Source organism: Mytilus trossulus, chromosome 2 (genome assembly GCF_036588685.1).
Source record: "Mytilus trossulus isolate FHL-02 chromosome 2, PNRI_Mtr1.1.1.hap1, whole genome shotgun sequence".
NCBI lineage: Eukaryota > Metazoa > Mollusca > Bivalvia > Mytilida > Mytilidae > Mytilus > Mytilus trossulus.
In genome coordinates, this window is record NC_086374.1 from 7,483,471 (window position 1) to 7,499,512 (window position 16,042).

The window sequence follows — 16,042 nt, forward strand, 5'->3', positions numbered from 1 at the left end:
GATGCTCTGTAATTTTTTTTAAAATGTAGGTCAATGTGACCTACACATTAAATAAAGTGTTAATGGTCAATATAAACAGGTAGGGAGTTATAAAAATATGTACATATGTTTTAATGTGAAAATGAAAATAGACAATTCAATCAAAAGAGATGCTGTCTATCAGATCAAACTATTTCCATATAATTTGTGTTCTTTATGTATTGGTATCCAGTTTATTTTTTGAAATTAAAAACTTGCTTTTTATGCACAAAAAAGTGTTTATTGAATTAATGTGGGACTTGTAAACAATTTTAAAATTGTTCCTTATTCAAATATCTGACAGTACAAGTGTACATAAGAAAAGAGATACAAGAACTCTACCAAATCAGAATTTTTGTATGGTAAGCATATCATGCACCTGTCGATGTAGTACAGTTGCCATAAAAGTGCAGTGTAAACCTACCTTAAAAATGCATGGGAAAATGGTGTTGTTATAATGTGTAGTCCTTGTTGTAGACTTACAATTTTCTCAAGTAACTGTGAGCAAGCAAGACCAAATCATGGCAAGCTGTTCTCGTCAAAACTATGTTTAAACCATTTTTGAAAAATTTACACACTGAGAATTACAACAAAGCACACTGAGATTTAAAAAAAATTGTGATACACTGGTAGTAATGATCTGAATTATAGGCAACAAACTTATGAATATGAGCGATGTTTAAAAGTCTTGAAATTTATTACAAATGTTGGTTGAAGGAATTGCAATTCATTATGACAAGAGTTCTTGAGATCAAGATATTAATCTGTTGAATTATTCATCTCATGAATATTCATAAGTAATTTGCATATTAATCTCAGTGTGTAATTATCAATTCTCAGTGTGTGTTTTTTATTTTTTTCAATCTCGATGTATAATTTCGATTTCTCAGTGTTATTTTAGGTTTTGAAATCTGTATTTTATTTAGAAAAAAGGGTGTACAAATAGTTTTGCACCTGAACTGCTTGCCATACAAAATTCAAATCATATTCCATTTCTATCAATTTATTGGTCTCATTGCCAATGTTGATCACAACAATTGTGTGTGCTACATGTATCAGCAGAGTCGAGGAAAATAAACAGGAAGTGACCATAATCAAATAAATTACATAATATATGGCCAACTTGCAAAACATTAAAGGGTAAATTCTGGTAGGTTGTGATATCGATTTGGTATGGTTGATTTACAACAAAAACAACGTTTGGTACAAATATTCTTCTTGGTACACAAATTTTATCCTTGGCTTTGAAGTTCAAGATAGACATTTCAAAAGAAGCTAAAAAAACCAACTGCATACCTGAAAGGTCGGACAATATCTGTTACAAAACTGCAGAAGCGCAGTTAAAACTTAGCCGCAATGCCGAACCTAACCAACATGTATCCACTTTTATTATGTTTGCTTTCCAAGAAATGGACCTTAATGCCATAAATGAATTAAAGCATAAAATATAGGTCATACTCAACAAATTATTGTGTGACTTAAAAGTGGGAAAGACAGGTGCCTTGCTTAGAAATGGTTAGAATACAAACCAACATGTAGGTCATACTTGCCATTATATGGAAAGAATGTTCAGTATTCCCCAACATGTATCCAGTGATGACATTCATTGCTATATGTATAGTATCCAAGAAATGGACCTGAACCCAAAACATAACCAGACTTGCTGAACCGTATAATATAGGTCATAGTAAGAAAGTTGATGCACGTTTGTTCAGTAGTACCCAAGATGCATACTTTCTGTAATAGTCTGATGGTAAATGATTGAGCCCAACTGAAGTAATGGCACAGAAAGCAAGAGAATGAGTAAAATCGGTTTTAGTGGTAATGACCTTGATTTTTTTACCATTTGCCTCCAAAATATTAAGTGTGGGAAATTTTGATGACTAAAGGTAGAGACACACTGAAGTTACAGTGGGGAAACCAAAAAAAAATGATCGTAAATAGATATCACAGACAAATGTTTTGCCTGCCTAGCATCAAAGTTATAAAACAGCCTTGTTTTAGACTGTGTATACCTGTGGGTGAAATAGTAACCATGAACAAACACAATTTTTAAACTCTTGATATTGACTGCACTATCGGGAGTATTAACTGGAGCATTTTTTTAGGTTTGAGCTTCAGTATCTGCATGAAACAGATATACAGGTAGACTAGTGATAACATGAGGCTGTGAAGAGCCTGAATCGCTCACTTGTAATGTTTTGCCAAAATCGTTCATCAATGTTTTTGGTTTTTTTACTTTTTAATGTATATTGATTAGTGTTTGAAAATGCCATTCAAAGTTTATGTTTCTGTCACATTTTCTTTAAAATGAAATAAAATGCTCTGCAGGGCGCAGCTTGATATGACCCCAGAGGTCTTACCCTGAACAGTTTGGGCAAGCATGGACACAATATTCAAGTTTGATACAGCTCTGAATTTGGACTGTGATTAAATACTTGAAAAGTATTGTTTTTGGCCCCTAATTTCTTAATGGTTAGGGCCATAACCCCCAAAATTTATCCCAACCTTCCTTTTTTGGTATGGAACCTTGTGGTACAATTTCATAGAGATCCATAGACTTATACTCAGTTATTGTCCGGAAACCAGAAAATCCTTGTTTTTTGGCCCCTAATTTCTAAACGGTCGGGACCTTGACCCAAAAATCAATCCCAACCTTCCTTTTGTGGTATGGAACCTTGTATTCACTGACAAGGAAAGGTGAGAAAAAATGTCACTTTCCGCTATAAAGATAATGTTCTTTCACTAAATAATTCGAAATAAAGTGAATATGACCTTGACCTTTGACCCAAAATCATTCTCTTTGCTCAACCCGCATGAAGTTTGTATCCAAGTTTGATGCATAAGACATAAGCAGAGTTTGAATTACATACATAGAAATTGTGTATAAATCATACCAAATATCATCATAACAGATATTTAGGGTATCTAAAATAAACTTTGACTCTAAAAACAATAGGTGTTTGCCCCAACCATATGAAGTAAGTACCAAAATTTGGTACATAAGGATTGAGTAAATCAGTAGTTATGAAACCAACCTGACAGAAAGATGGATACCATTATTCACAAGGCCAACACTAGATGTCAATGACCAATGAACCATGAAATGAGGTCGAGGTAAGGTTATACCTTACCATTAACCAATACACAACATATAAAAAGATGGCTTTGAAACTTTGCATGCTTGTTTTTTACCATATTAGGACTTACATAGTCATACTGCTCTCGGGTTTAACTAGAGTATTTTTGTTGAGTTATTGCCCTTTAACACTTGTAAAAATAGATTAATACAGTACAAAAAGAAATCTACTTGTTTACTATCATCAAATAATAATCTGGATGCTGTTCAAAATACATCTTGTAATTTAAAAGGTCTCTAAATATCTAACAACATTCACAAAATGATTAATGCCATGATTGCCATCATCTGTTAAAGGTTGCACTTGATTATTAAGGTAAATTCTGGCTTCATCCGATAAAGTAAACAAATTTTCTGGCACTGTTATATTGTTGTTGAGATTTAATGCTGCATGAGGGGCTTCCCAATCAATTCCATATTGTTGTATATCTACTACAACCTCTGTCATTCTATCACCCATAGAATAACCACCTAATGAATACCAAATCTGCATTGGTGACATATTGTTTTCAGTTCGTAGTGAATGGTTATTCCACTGAACAACAAATTCAGCACAAGATTTCTCAATTCTAGGTCTATATACAAAATGTAAAGCATACAAATGCAACTCGATATTGCTGTTCAATACTTCAATATTTTCCATATGACTGAAAAGGTGTTGATAATACATTGTTACAGTTCTGTTAATGTCGGACCACAAACGTTCTATCCTCTGATTATGTACACTTCTACCAGTAATAAAACTACCCCTACCATCTCCATTTTCATTGTTCATAAATCTGGCAATATCTGTGTTTTCAACTCCGCAGTCTCCACGTACTCTTGATGGCAAGCCATATTTACTAACACCAATTCTGAAAAATGTCAATGCTGTGTCTTTTTTGTTGTTATCTGCTATATTCAGATATGTAATGAGACGACTTTTCCCATCAATACATCCATGAAACACAAATCGCCAAGCTATTAGCTTATGGTTTGTATCAACATGCCTGAAAAGAAAAAGAAAATCTCATGAATCATGTGATATAATAAAATCACTTTAGGTACCTGTTCTAGTGAAATATGTTTCACCCTTTGTTTATTGTGAAAGGTTTAGTTTTTGTATAAAGAACTTTTCTTTTAAATCAATAAAATAAAGTTCCAAAAAGCATCAGTGACCCTTAAATTTTAGTAAAGGAAATGCAAGTGTATTCAATTTTGACAACTTTTTTAATTAAGTTTTGGTAATATCAGAAGGGGTCAATATTTTTTTAAACTAAGATGTACACCTACAAGTCTACTATATAGTATGGCAAGCCGTTCTCATCAAAACTATATTTAAACCATTTTAAGAAAATTTACACACTTTGATTTAAAAAAAACACACACTGAGAATTGAATATACACAGTGAGATTTAAAAAAAAACACACTAAGATTAAATAAACAGTAAATAACACTGAGAATTGAAAACTGCACACTGAAAACTGAAAATTACACACAAATTGCATGCGCACATATTTAATAATAAAATTGAGAATGGAAATGGGGAATGTGTCAAAGAGTCAACAACCTGACCAAAGAGCAAAAAACGGCACAAGGCCACCAATGGGTCTCAAACAGAGCGAGAAAATCATGCACCCAGAGGCAGGCTTCAGCTGGCCCCCATACAAAAATGTGTACTATTTAAGCATACTTAATCTGATCTATTACAAAGTTTTGGTATATTTTTAGATCTTGTTTGCTTACATACTCTGCAACTTTTTGTAATTTGTCATTTTAATATTTTTTTTATATTATTCAGAGCAACACTGAGGGAAATAAATTATTTCATATTGTTATATTACTATTCCTAATCAAAGAGATCTGTAAAGAGTTCTGTGGAAAACCCAATTTTCAAAATGGTTACTTATATTTTTCAACTGAATACAAACAAGAAACCATTTTCAAATTTTGACTTGGTAGCTATAGTTTCACTTAAATCAGTACATGTTCAACACAGTTTTCAAATGTGAGGAGGAGGTATACCACTATCAACCTTTTTTAAATTAAGTACAGCAGTGATGGCCATCTTGGTTATCCTATTTACTGTAATGCAAGGGAGTGGGGGAGTCACCTGCTTCTAGATTGCATTGTTGTGATGCATAGTCCAGCACAGGGCAAACTGAGTTATTATAGATAAAGTTATACCCTACTTCATGTATTCATTAAAATTTAGTGAAAATATGACTCTCAGCATAAGCAAGGCATTCCATGACTGCATGTCTAGATAACCAGATCAAGAGGCGCTCACATACCAAATACTGTCGACTTATCATGCCTACTTACTGAGAAACTGACTTAAACACAAAAAATTGACCTCAAGTTTTTCCTTAATTTACAGAGTTAATGAACCCTAAAAATGAGGTCAAGGTCAGCCGACACCTGCCTTGTCAAAGGTCTTTCAATAAAATTTTATGGCATCGGTGTGGGAAAGCAATTTGTCACAGGTGAGACAAAAATGGTCTGTTAAATCTGTTGCCAATTTTTTGTTGGTTAAGGGAATTACTGGTAGGCATATTTTGACAAAAAATTCATTTACAAATGTTTTCCTCTGAAACTACTGAGTCAATTGAAAATGAAGTTGGCCTGGATGGTCCTTAGATGAATTCCTTTAAAAACTGTGTCCAATAGATCCACCCTCCATCCAAGACCAAAATGATTCAATTTTTGTTGAGGTCACTTGTAATCAAGATGAGCGAATACAGGCTCATTGGGAGCCTCTGGTTTAAACAATAGGGCACACAACCCCATTATCAAACTCCATCTGTATTTTGTCAAAAGTAATTCGGTAAGGGACCGGTCAATATTTATTGGTGGGTTGGGACTGGTGCAAAACATAGTCAATAGAAGGACACACATTTATTTTTACTTTATTTTTGATAGGACTTCTAGTTATTTGGTCATTTGGTCTTCAGCACTAATAGGACAGCAATATTTCATTTATATATTGATCTTATAGAATGCCAAGTTGTTTGGTAGTTTGGTGTGTTGCTGTCATTCTTATGGATTTAAGAAAAAGCTAAAATTTTCAGTTTTAGGTTATTTCAAGATAGTCCTCCTTAAATTTTTTCATAAATTTTTCAAATCAACTTCCATTTTCATAAAACTCTACTGCTATATCATTTTTATATTGGTCTTACTGAATGTCAGGCTATTTATTACTTTGGTTTTTTTTTTGCTTTCATTTTTATGGATTTAAGTTAATAGGTTAAAAAAGCTACAATTTAAAGTTTAAACTAAATTCAAATGGTCACCTTTAAAAAAATTTATAACTTTTTCAAATCAACTTAGATTTTGATATAACTGTACAGCTATCTCATTTATATGTTGATCTTACAGAATGTAATGTTGTTTGATAGTTTGGTGTTTAGCTGTCAAATTTATGGAATTAATTAATAGGCGAATAAGGCTGCATCAAAGTCAAAAACATGTCTGCCTATATTTGCTTAAGAAGACCATAATTTCTTTTTTGAAAAGTAGAATAGATAAAGGGACATTGGTATTTGAACTATAAACATGCTCTAGCTGTTATTAGGACAATAATTATTAATTCAGCAAATGATAATATGATAAAATCAAATCTGTACATTTATATTCATACTGTGAGTTGACAGGTATGAATCACACTTATTAAAAATGTGGAAAAGATACAAAAATAGGTCACTGTGACTTGGTTTTTTTTAAAGTGGTCATCCTAAAAAAAATTGTCTTGTTGATCAGTATTTAACATTTACATTTTAAAAAATTTCACTAACCAGAGATGATTTATTCCTTCTACATTGTATACACGTCTTTGAATTGCTCTTCTTTTTCTTAGTGCTCTACCAACAGGGTCAATTACATTAAGTCTTTCTCTTAATCGCCATCGTTGTATTCTAATTCCTATAAACAAAGTTCATTGTTATTACTGACATTTACATACTATACATTTAACACAGTTTACACTTACAAATGTACCATACTTTGTAACAATATTATACATTGTTCTTGAATCAGTGTTTTGTGGAATAAAGTATACGGTATTGAACTAGAGTTTGTACCCTGATGCCTCGGGATGTGGTCTAGTTCACAAATAGGATCAAAGAGTCCAGAGCTACTGATGTCCCAATGTGGTCTGTCATGCTGATCTACATTTGTGTAGTAGCTTCCATTTTCAGGCTATAGTGAAAACAAGGCTAGTGAAAACATACATTGTACATGTACATGTATCAGCTGGAAGACCTGGGACATCCAGTTTATATAGTGGGAACCATACAATAATGGCTAGAAATATATTTTTTTCTTGCTAAATTTTGTTTACTGAAATATTCCTCATATATCATGTATATTTCATCATCTACCATCAATTACTGGACAATCAATTGACTTTAAGACTATTTTCTTTTGAAATTGTTTTAATACAGTTAATAAAACTGATTAGAAGATATGCATAGGCAACACTCCCTTGATTCATGTATTCTAGGATTATGGGTACATGAGTAAAATTCTTGGTTTGATCACTAAACATATATGTAAATGGTATATATATCAGAAAATAGTATGGTAACACTCAGGGTATATACATGTATATATAGGAGGCATGATGGCTGTCCATACTTTTGATGCCAGATTGTGAAATCTAAATGTATTGAGCTTTTACCCATGTTGTTTTAATGTTTCAGAATTATTATAACCAATGCAATCCACAATGTTCTGCTCTTGACATAAGTTGATGCCACAAAAGAGGCTGATCCAGTATTCCATAAGAGGAGCCAAGACCTCTCACCTGTTTATCTGGGTCAAGCATCACTTAATCCAATTGGTCCAGTGGTTTCAGAAAAGATTTTTCATTGAATTATAGTTAAAATAAGCCTAATATATGCATTTTACACCTATGTTTTATTTTAATATACATGTAGTAACAGTTGCCATGTTGGTTGAAGGTCAAGGTCATCAGATATAATCCTATGGATGATTCATGCCAACTTTGCAGTGGAATTGAAGACGAGAATATTAAAATGTAAAAAGTTAACAAACGGACGACAGAAACAAAGTGATGGCAATAGCTCATATAACCCTTTGGGTTATGTGAGGTTAACCAGAGGCTCAAAAGAGTCTGTAATCGCTCACTTGATGCCACAAAGTGCATAAAATTTTCTAAGTGCAATGGTTGTAATAAGGTCAAAAATTGGATCAACTAGAATGAAACTCAAACTTGATCTGTAACTACTGATTACTATTATACAATTATATACCATATATATCAGTTCAATTCAAATACATATGTAGATTTAAAATTATATATATACAATTATTCTTATTACCTCTTCCCCTAAAACTGCCTTGTATAAAGGATTCTCCGGCATTAGGTGTGAATTGGAGTGCTGTGATAATTTCTTGGTCCAAGTCATTGTTGCTGATTCTTGAAAATCTATGCATATTAGAGGGGTCTAAACCAAGCTCATCTCTCCTTCTTCTGATAGTAGACAATGAGACTTGGAGACAACTGTAATAATATTCAGGTTGGTATATTATAATTAAACAATATTATGCATTTTGTCCCTATTTCATCAATAATTGAAAGACTCTCTAGGGATGAATAAAATATAAAAAAAAACAGAGTTCCAATGTCCCCCACGTTGCACATATTTTATCTATCCAAGGCCAATAACTAAACAAACAGTCTTTTTTTGGTTCTTAATAACAATTTATAAATATCTTAATTAGCATGATTAGAGAAATGAAGCATTTAGAGCAAATGCAATGTGATTTCCGTTATAATAAATTTTTCCAAGGTGCATAACTACAGTGCACTTATTTTTGAAAATGTCAAAGACATTGCTGATATAAACCTATGATATAAGTTTCATAAAATTCTGGCAGGAATTGTACACATGAGAGCGCTAGCAATGCAATTTTCCATATAATCATTATTTCCAAGGGGCATAACTCTTTTAAAAATAATTGATCGACACTGATTTTCAAACACGTCAATCAGTGTTCTCCCCAGGCCATTAAAGGACCACGGGCCCGCGATGTATAATTTTCTACCGCGGTGGTATATCGTTCTTGCCGCGATGTATAATTTTTCTCCGTGGTGCTAAAGTTTTCGGTAAAAAATTCGTATTAAAATCGGTAGTTTCAAATGACTTCAACTTTCAGTGAGGGTTAAAATTTTACATGAAAATTTACCAGTTCTAACCAGTTTAATCCAGTATTGACAGGTAGATTGCTTACACCACGTGATCGATTTACCTGTTGAGGTTAACATTGATGATTGGATTTAATCGATGTACATGATTCTCTTGTGTTTTAATTAATTAAGAGATCATAATTTTAATAACAGACTTGTAATAGGGGACAAGCAGACATTTGTGAATGAACTCTTTTACGCCAGTCTTTAGTCAAAATAATTTGACTGTTATAAAAATTAATTGTGAAGTTATTTCCCCTGATTTTGCTTATAACAAAAAAATGCTCCTCACATATAATTTCTCATTGAAAATTAAAATAAAGTACAAATTGAATGCAAAATTATATTAGAATGTTACATTAAGGATAAAAAAATTCTTAGAACATACCAACAAAAATGTTTTGCAAATTATTTTAGAGAATGATACCTTTATTGATACACAGACATTTTGTCATTTTATATTAAATAGATATCTTTATGGTCAGGGATAGCCGACCGTGCAAGGGCTGTATAGCCAGTCAAGGTCGTTAAAAACTTCCATTTGTTGTATGGTCATGGTAAAAAAAGCTTCTTGGGCCTAAACATAACAGAAATGTGAGCTTAGAATTATTGAAATAAAGTATTTAAAAATAATAATTAAGATGCATAAGAAAATAAATAAAACTTGTGAAAAAGAATGAAAAGTAGTTTTTAATTTACTGAAGGTTTTGTAACAAAAATTAATCTTGTTCAAAGTTCATTGTTATGGTTTTAAAAATTTAGAATTAAAAATTTACTGAAGGTTTTGTAACAAAAATTAATCTTGTTCAAAGTTCATTGTTATGGTCAAATCTAACATAGGGAATGTGTAGTGTAACTACAAGTATTGGGACAAAATGGCTTGATCCAAATATAAGAAGTGACTTTAGTTTCAAAGATATTAGAGTATACAAACTGTTTTATTGATTTACTTTTTCTACCAATAATGTTCTGACCCAAAGTCCATACAACACAGTACCACAGTAAACAAAACAAAGGAAAAAAGGTAAGGCCAAATAAAATAATATGTGTGTTTCCTGTTTCATCTTTGAAAAAAACAGGGTAGGTAGGTAGGGATTTTTTTTTATTTTACCATTTTTTTTTACATTGAGTCTATGGGAGAGAAATCCTGACTTTAACAGTGCTTATTGAAAAATGATAAAAAAAACCTTTAGGGTAGGCTATTTCTAAGCTTAAAATATAGGGTAGGTAGGGAAACAGGAAACACACATGCTTTTTTATTTGGCCTAATGACAAAAAACAACAAGAAAAAAATAAGCGACGCAACGCGACACAAAATATTGTAAAATTCATTTCGTCACGGGTTACCCTGGTGCTATCCAAAAATCCTGGGGAGAACACTGTCAATGTCATGAATGTTGCTGATATAAACCTATGTTATAAGTTTCATAAAATTCTGGAAAGAATTGTACACATGAGAGCGCTAATGGTGCAATTTTCCATATAGTTAATGTTTCCAAGGTGCATAATTCTTTTAAAAATGATTGATAGACACTGATTTTCAAACTCGTCCAAGATATTACTGATATAAATCTGTGGTATAAGTTTCATAAAAATTTGGCAAAAATTGTACACATGCATGAGAAAGCTAACGATGCAATTTTCCATATAGTTAATGATTCCAAGGTGCATAACTCTTTTAAAAATAATTGATCGACACTGATGATCAAACTCGTCCAAGACATTGCTGATATAAACCTATGATATAACTTTCATTAAAATCTGGTAAGAACTGTACATGTGAGAGCGCTAACAAGACTGGAAGGACGGACAAAAAGCAATCTATTAGTGCTATAAATACCACCAGAGCAATCTCAGGCTATAAGGCTTTAGTATTGCATGCTGATGGACCATTGTCCCCAGTCAAGGAAAAGGGAGAAGGGCTTAGGCGTTGGCATACATGATTAACTCCACCACATTCATGTCTATGTGCCTGTCAAAAGTCAGGAGCCTGTATTTTGGTACAATGTAGTTGGTGTTTGTTATACTTTCATCATACATTGTATTTGTTTTTTTTGTACTTCATTGCATTTTAAAACTAACAAACTGATAAATCCTATGAAACTAATGTTTGCAGCTAGCAGCAATATTCCTGCAAACATAACGGGGCTCGCGGGTCTAAATCAATTTTTTTTATTTAATATAGGATTTCTCTATATTTTTCTATAAATGAAATTTATCTTATACTAAATCATGTAAATAGAAAAATGAAATAAAAATATGGGGTCACCGTTCATTTACGCTCACAATCCACCTTCGAAAGAAGCATACATTTTTGTTAATGTCCATTTTTTCTGTTGAACTAATAGGAGAAAAAGCGGTAATATCGGAATAAAAAAAGAACTAAATTACAGAAATCGCTTAAATTTGACAATTATAAAGTGCACACCACTATTGCTTTCTTATAGTATATAGGAGCAGCATATGTTATTTTTATACTGCTTATATAGTAAAAAATGTACATGTAGGTCTCATTGGGGTCTAAGCGTGATGCGGGATTGGACGATTTTTTGTAAGGGTGACAGTTAAATTATTAAGCGTGAAATGAAGTTGGGCGGGACATGTGAAATTACAAGCATTATTTCTACAATAAGCGGGTATACAGGAATCTGACAAAACAATAAGCGGGATCAGACCCCCTTTATCATGTTTATATTATTTTAAATGATAAAATGAGGTACATGGACATGAATCCGGGTCCGTTCGCCCTGATTCACCTTCGCCATACTACGTGTTCGCCCTGATACCTGTTCGCCCAGGGTCCATTCGCCCAGATTTTTTTTTCTTTCTATTTGTTGTCCAGTCGCATAATTTTAAGTATTTGAACAAAATATGTTAAAGTTTGTTAACAAATTGACAGAATATTTATATTGCCGCAATCATTTTGTCATTTTCTCTTTGATTTACAGAGTAGAATTGGTATACAATGTATTTCTCTTTATTAATATTTGTTAACAAAATAATTGTATTCAGTCAATCATAAATGTATGCAGTATAACTGAGACTAGGACTGTCTCCGAGTATAATAATGAACTTGTAAATCCGTTTCATGATTTACAGTTCGTACATCATTGTGTTTATTAATTTCAAGCTGAATATTTTATCAAAACAATAAAACGTTTGATTTTTATTAATAATCCATCAAAAGTCAAGTATCACAATATTCAGTGATCCGAATTATTTTGTCATTGAACAATTAACGATCCTAAACAAGCCATAATCTTTTAAATATTTTCCCGTTTCCATAAATTTCAAGAATATATACGGTAACCATAGAAATATCTGAATAAGTTTTTTCAACTTCAATGCCCTGCATGAATATCATTATTTTTTAGTAGGGCGAACAGACTCTCTGGGCGAACTAACTCAGGGCGAACGTACCCAGGGCGAACATGTTATTAGGGCGAACGATCCCGATACCCATGGACATGTACATGTAGCTTAAGAATGATTTAGAAATATTGTGTAACCTTGCCATTCTGCTCCATGACATCCCACTTTCATATAAATACATAATTGATTGATTTAAATTGTACTTTGGTCGTCCTGTGGATGTTTCTTCGAACAGCAAAGCGTCTTCGCCCTCATCATTAACATGATTAACCCCCTCTTCAATATTCAAAGTATGTAGCATTTGTGTTGCTTGTCCAAAAAGATCATGTCCAGTTGAGTATAGGGTTTCAATAGTTAGATTTAAATCTGACCCCGGATCAAGCACAGAAAGCATAACATTTAATATCTCTAAACAACTTTCTAGTCGACGACTGATGTTTTCGATTAAGGTTATGTCGTGAGCTGTCCAAGGTCTGTTTAAGTTACGATTAGTATTTTCAAAAACATTCAATAAAGATGTGAAGAATTCCCCTAAATCTTCTGTATCGTTGATCGACATAATAAGGAAACTCGAGAGTTCTAATGCATCTGTATATATTTTTCACCTCCTGGAAATTTTTTGACAGGAAATGACACCGACGAGGAGATACGAAAGTAACGTGAGGTGTTCCGAATGATATTTTTATGTGACAAGAGTTTGGTTGACCAAGATATTAATCTGTTGAATTATTCATCTCATGAATATTCATAAGTAATATGCATACAAATCTCAGTGTGTATTTTTGAAATCTCAGTGTGTAATTTTCAATTCTCACTGTGTGTTTTTTCAGTTTATTTCATCTCAGTGTGTAATTTTCAATTCTCAGTGTGTGTTTTTCATTTTTTGTAATCTCAGTGCGTCTTTATGAAATCTCAGTGTGTAATTTTTAATTCTCAGTGTGTGTTTTTAAGTTTTTTAATCTCAGTGTGTTTTTTTTAAATTCTCAGTGTGTAAATTTTTCGAAAAATGGTTTAAACATAGTTTTGACGAGAACGGCTTGCCATAGAGAGGTAAAAAAATGGAAATTTTTCATGTCAGAAAAGTTATGATATGAACTTTAAAAATGTCTGTAACTTTTTGAAATAAACTAGCATATTCTTAAAACTCTACAATTTACTTAATTACATATCAATCTTACTAAATGCTAGGTTACATGGTCGTTTGTTGTTTTGGTGTCAACTGTAAAGATTTAATTTAGAGGTAAAAAAAAATGAAATTTCATGTTGGAAAAAGTTGTGACAGTCAACTTTAAAATTTCTGTAACTTTTCAAATAAACTTGCATATTCTTAAAACTCTACAGTTTACTTTATTACATATTATTCTTACTAAATGCTAGGTTATATAATAGTTTGTTATATTGGTGTCAACTGTAAAGATTTAATTGAGAGGTAAAAAAATGGAAATTTTTCATGTCGGAAAAAATTATGATAGTCAACTTAAAAAATTTCTGTAACTTTTTCAAATAAACTTGCATATTCTTAAAAATCTACAGTTTACCTAATTACATATTATTCTTACTAAATGCTAAGTTATATTGTTGTTTGTTGTATTGGTGTCAACTGTAAAGATTTAATTGAGAGGTAATAAAAATGGAAATTTTTCATGTTCGAAAAAGTTATGATAGTCAACTTTAAAAATTTCTGTATGGAAATATTTTATGATGTACATGTCAGTCTCACAGGGTTTATTTGACTTTAACCTCATTTAAAGCACTTCATTGCTCTGCGTTTAGTTTCTGTGTATTGGTCTGGTTTTTGGTAAAACTATAAGCAATAGGTCAACTTTATTTGTTGTATGGAAGGATTTTGAGCTGTATATGTCTGTCTAGCAGGTATCGTCTGACCTTGACCTTATTTTGGTGGTTCATTGGTCAATGTTAAGTTTTCATAGCTATTTTTGTTTCTTAGATACTATAGGCAAAAGGTTTATTTAGTACATGGATTGATTGTAAGGTGTACATGACTGCCTGGCATGGTTCATCTGACCTTGACCTTGAACTCATTTTCATTCTTTGATCATTGATTAAGTTAAGTTTAAGTGCAACTTTGAAATTTTTATATGACACACTTTAAACACCAATACAATTTGATAAGTAAAGCAGGCCGGCTATTTCAGTGAGTGCACTCTTGTTACTCATAGCAAGAAAACAAGTTCAGTGACACCATGTTTTCTTCTAGATTTCTAAAAGTACATTATAAAAGATATCTTCTAGCAATTTTGAGAGACAAAAATCTTTCCCTCCACAAATATGTGTTTTCCTGAATGCAAAGTATAAGGTTCTATCTGAGTATATTTTTAGTTCTGATCTACATTAAACTATTTCCCACAGTTATTGAATTATCGTAGGAACTCATAGATATGTTGACATAGAAAGCTGACTATTTTTTTTTATTATTCAATTAGCCTGGTGGAAAAAATCCTGCCACATTTCCACTATAATAATTATTTAATGTTCAGTCATTCATAACTGTCTGGTAATGAGATGACAACAATAAATTGGCATATAAATTTCAAATATAAAAACATAAGGCACATCATGATTAACTTTGGTATAAATTTGACCACAACTTTAACTGTCACAAGAGTGCATTGCTGAAATGTCTCACATTTTTAAATTTCTCGCCTTCCTTACTAACCATTGATATTATGTTGATAGTCCTAAATATAAAGCTTTACTACAACTGGGACAACATCCCTAATGCACCTTGAAATGAGGAACTCAAAAGTCACGTGTAAATAAAAATTCTCTGTGTAGTGATATTTGACATTTTTCTATGATAAACAAGTGACTGAGCTTAACCGTTTGAGTTAATTTAGAAAGTAGGAGAACACAGAATAAATGTGTAAAATCTATGGTCTTTAAATGTGTTTAAAGTATTACATTTTCAAAGAACTTATTGTGTTTAAAATGGGATTATTTACCATGAGGAGCCGCATCACAAAAGGATACTCGGGGTTTGCTAATTTACAGAAAAAGTAATCTCACTTCGTACCCCGAAAATTTAACCACATATGTCAAAATGTCTCAGCTTCGAAACGAGCTATCACACATATCCAAGGTAACGATATGGACTGAGCAACAGAAGAAAACGTTACCATCACCGCCTATGGAGAAACTAACGTGCATCTGTAGCCAACTATGACATAAACTTAACATGATCCAAGAAAATGACGTCAAGGTCAGATGAATCATGCTAAACAACAAGGTAAATCATACGATTATTCCATACACCAAATATAGTTCAAACATTGCTTACAGTATCTTATACATAATAACCATG

The 16,042-nt window shown here is 32.2% G+C and overlaps 1 protein-coding gene across 1 annotated transcript; it reads right to left on the bottom strand.

The window, feature by feature from the left end:
- Nucleotides 1-3,313: 3,313 nt before the first annotated feature.
- On the bottom strand, nucleotides 3,314-13,380 carry LOC134706405 (uncharacterized). The gene is made up of 4 exons (XM_063565321.1): nucleotides 12,858-13,380; nucleotides 8,480-8,661; nucleotides 6,932-7,058; nucleotides 3,314-4,146 (listed from the first exon to the last, which is right to left on the bottom strand). The coding sequence occupies exons 1-4, from the start codon at nucleotides 13,277-13,279 to the stop codon at nucleotides 3,384-3,386; spliced, it is 1,494 nt and encodes a 497-aa protein (XP_063421391.1). The 5' UTR covers nucleotides 13,280-13,380; the 3' UTR covers nucleotides 3,314-3,383.
- Between the last annotated feature and the right edge of the window lie 2,662 nt (nucleotides 13,381-16,042).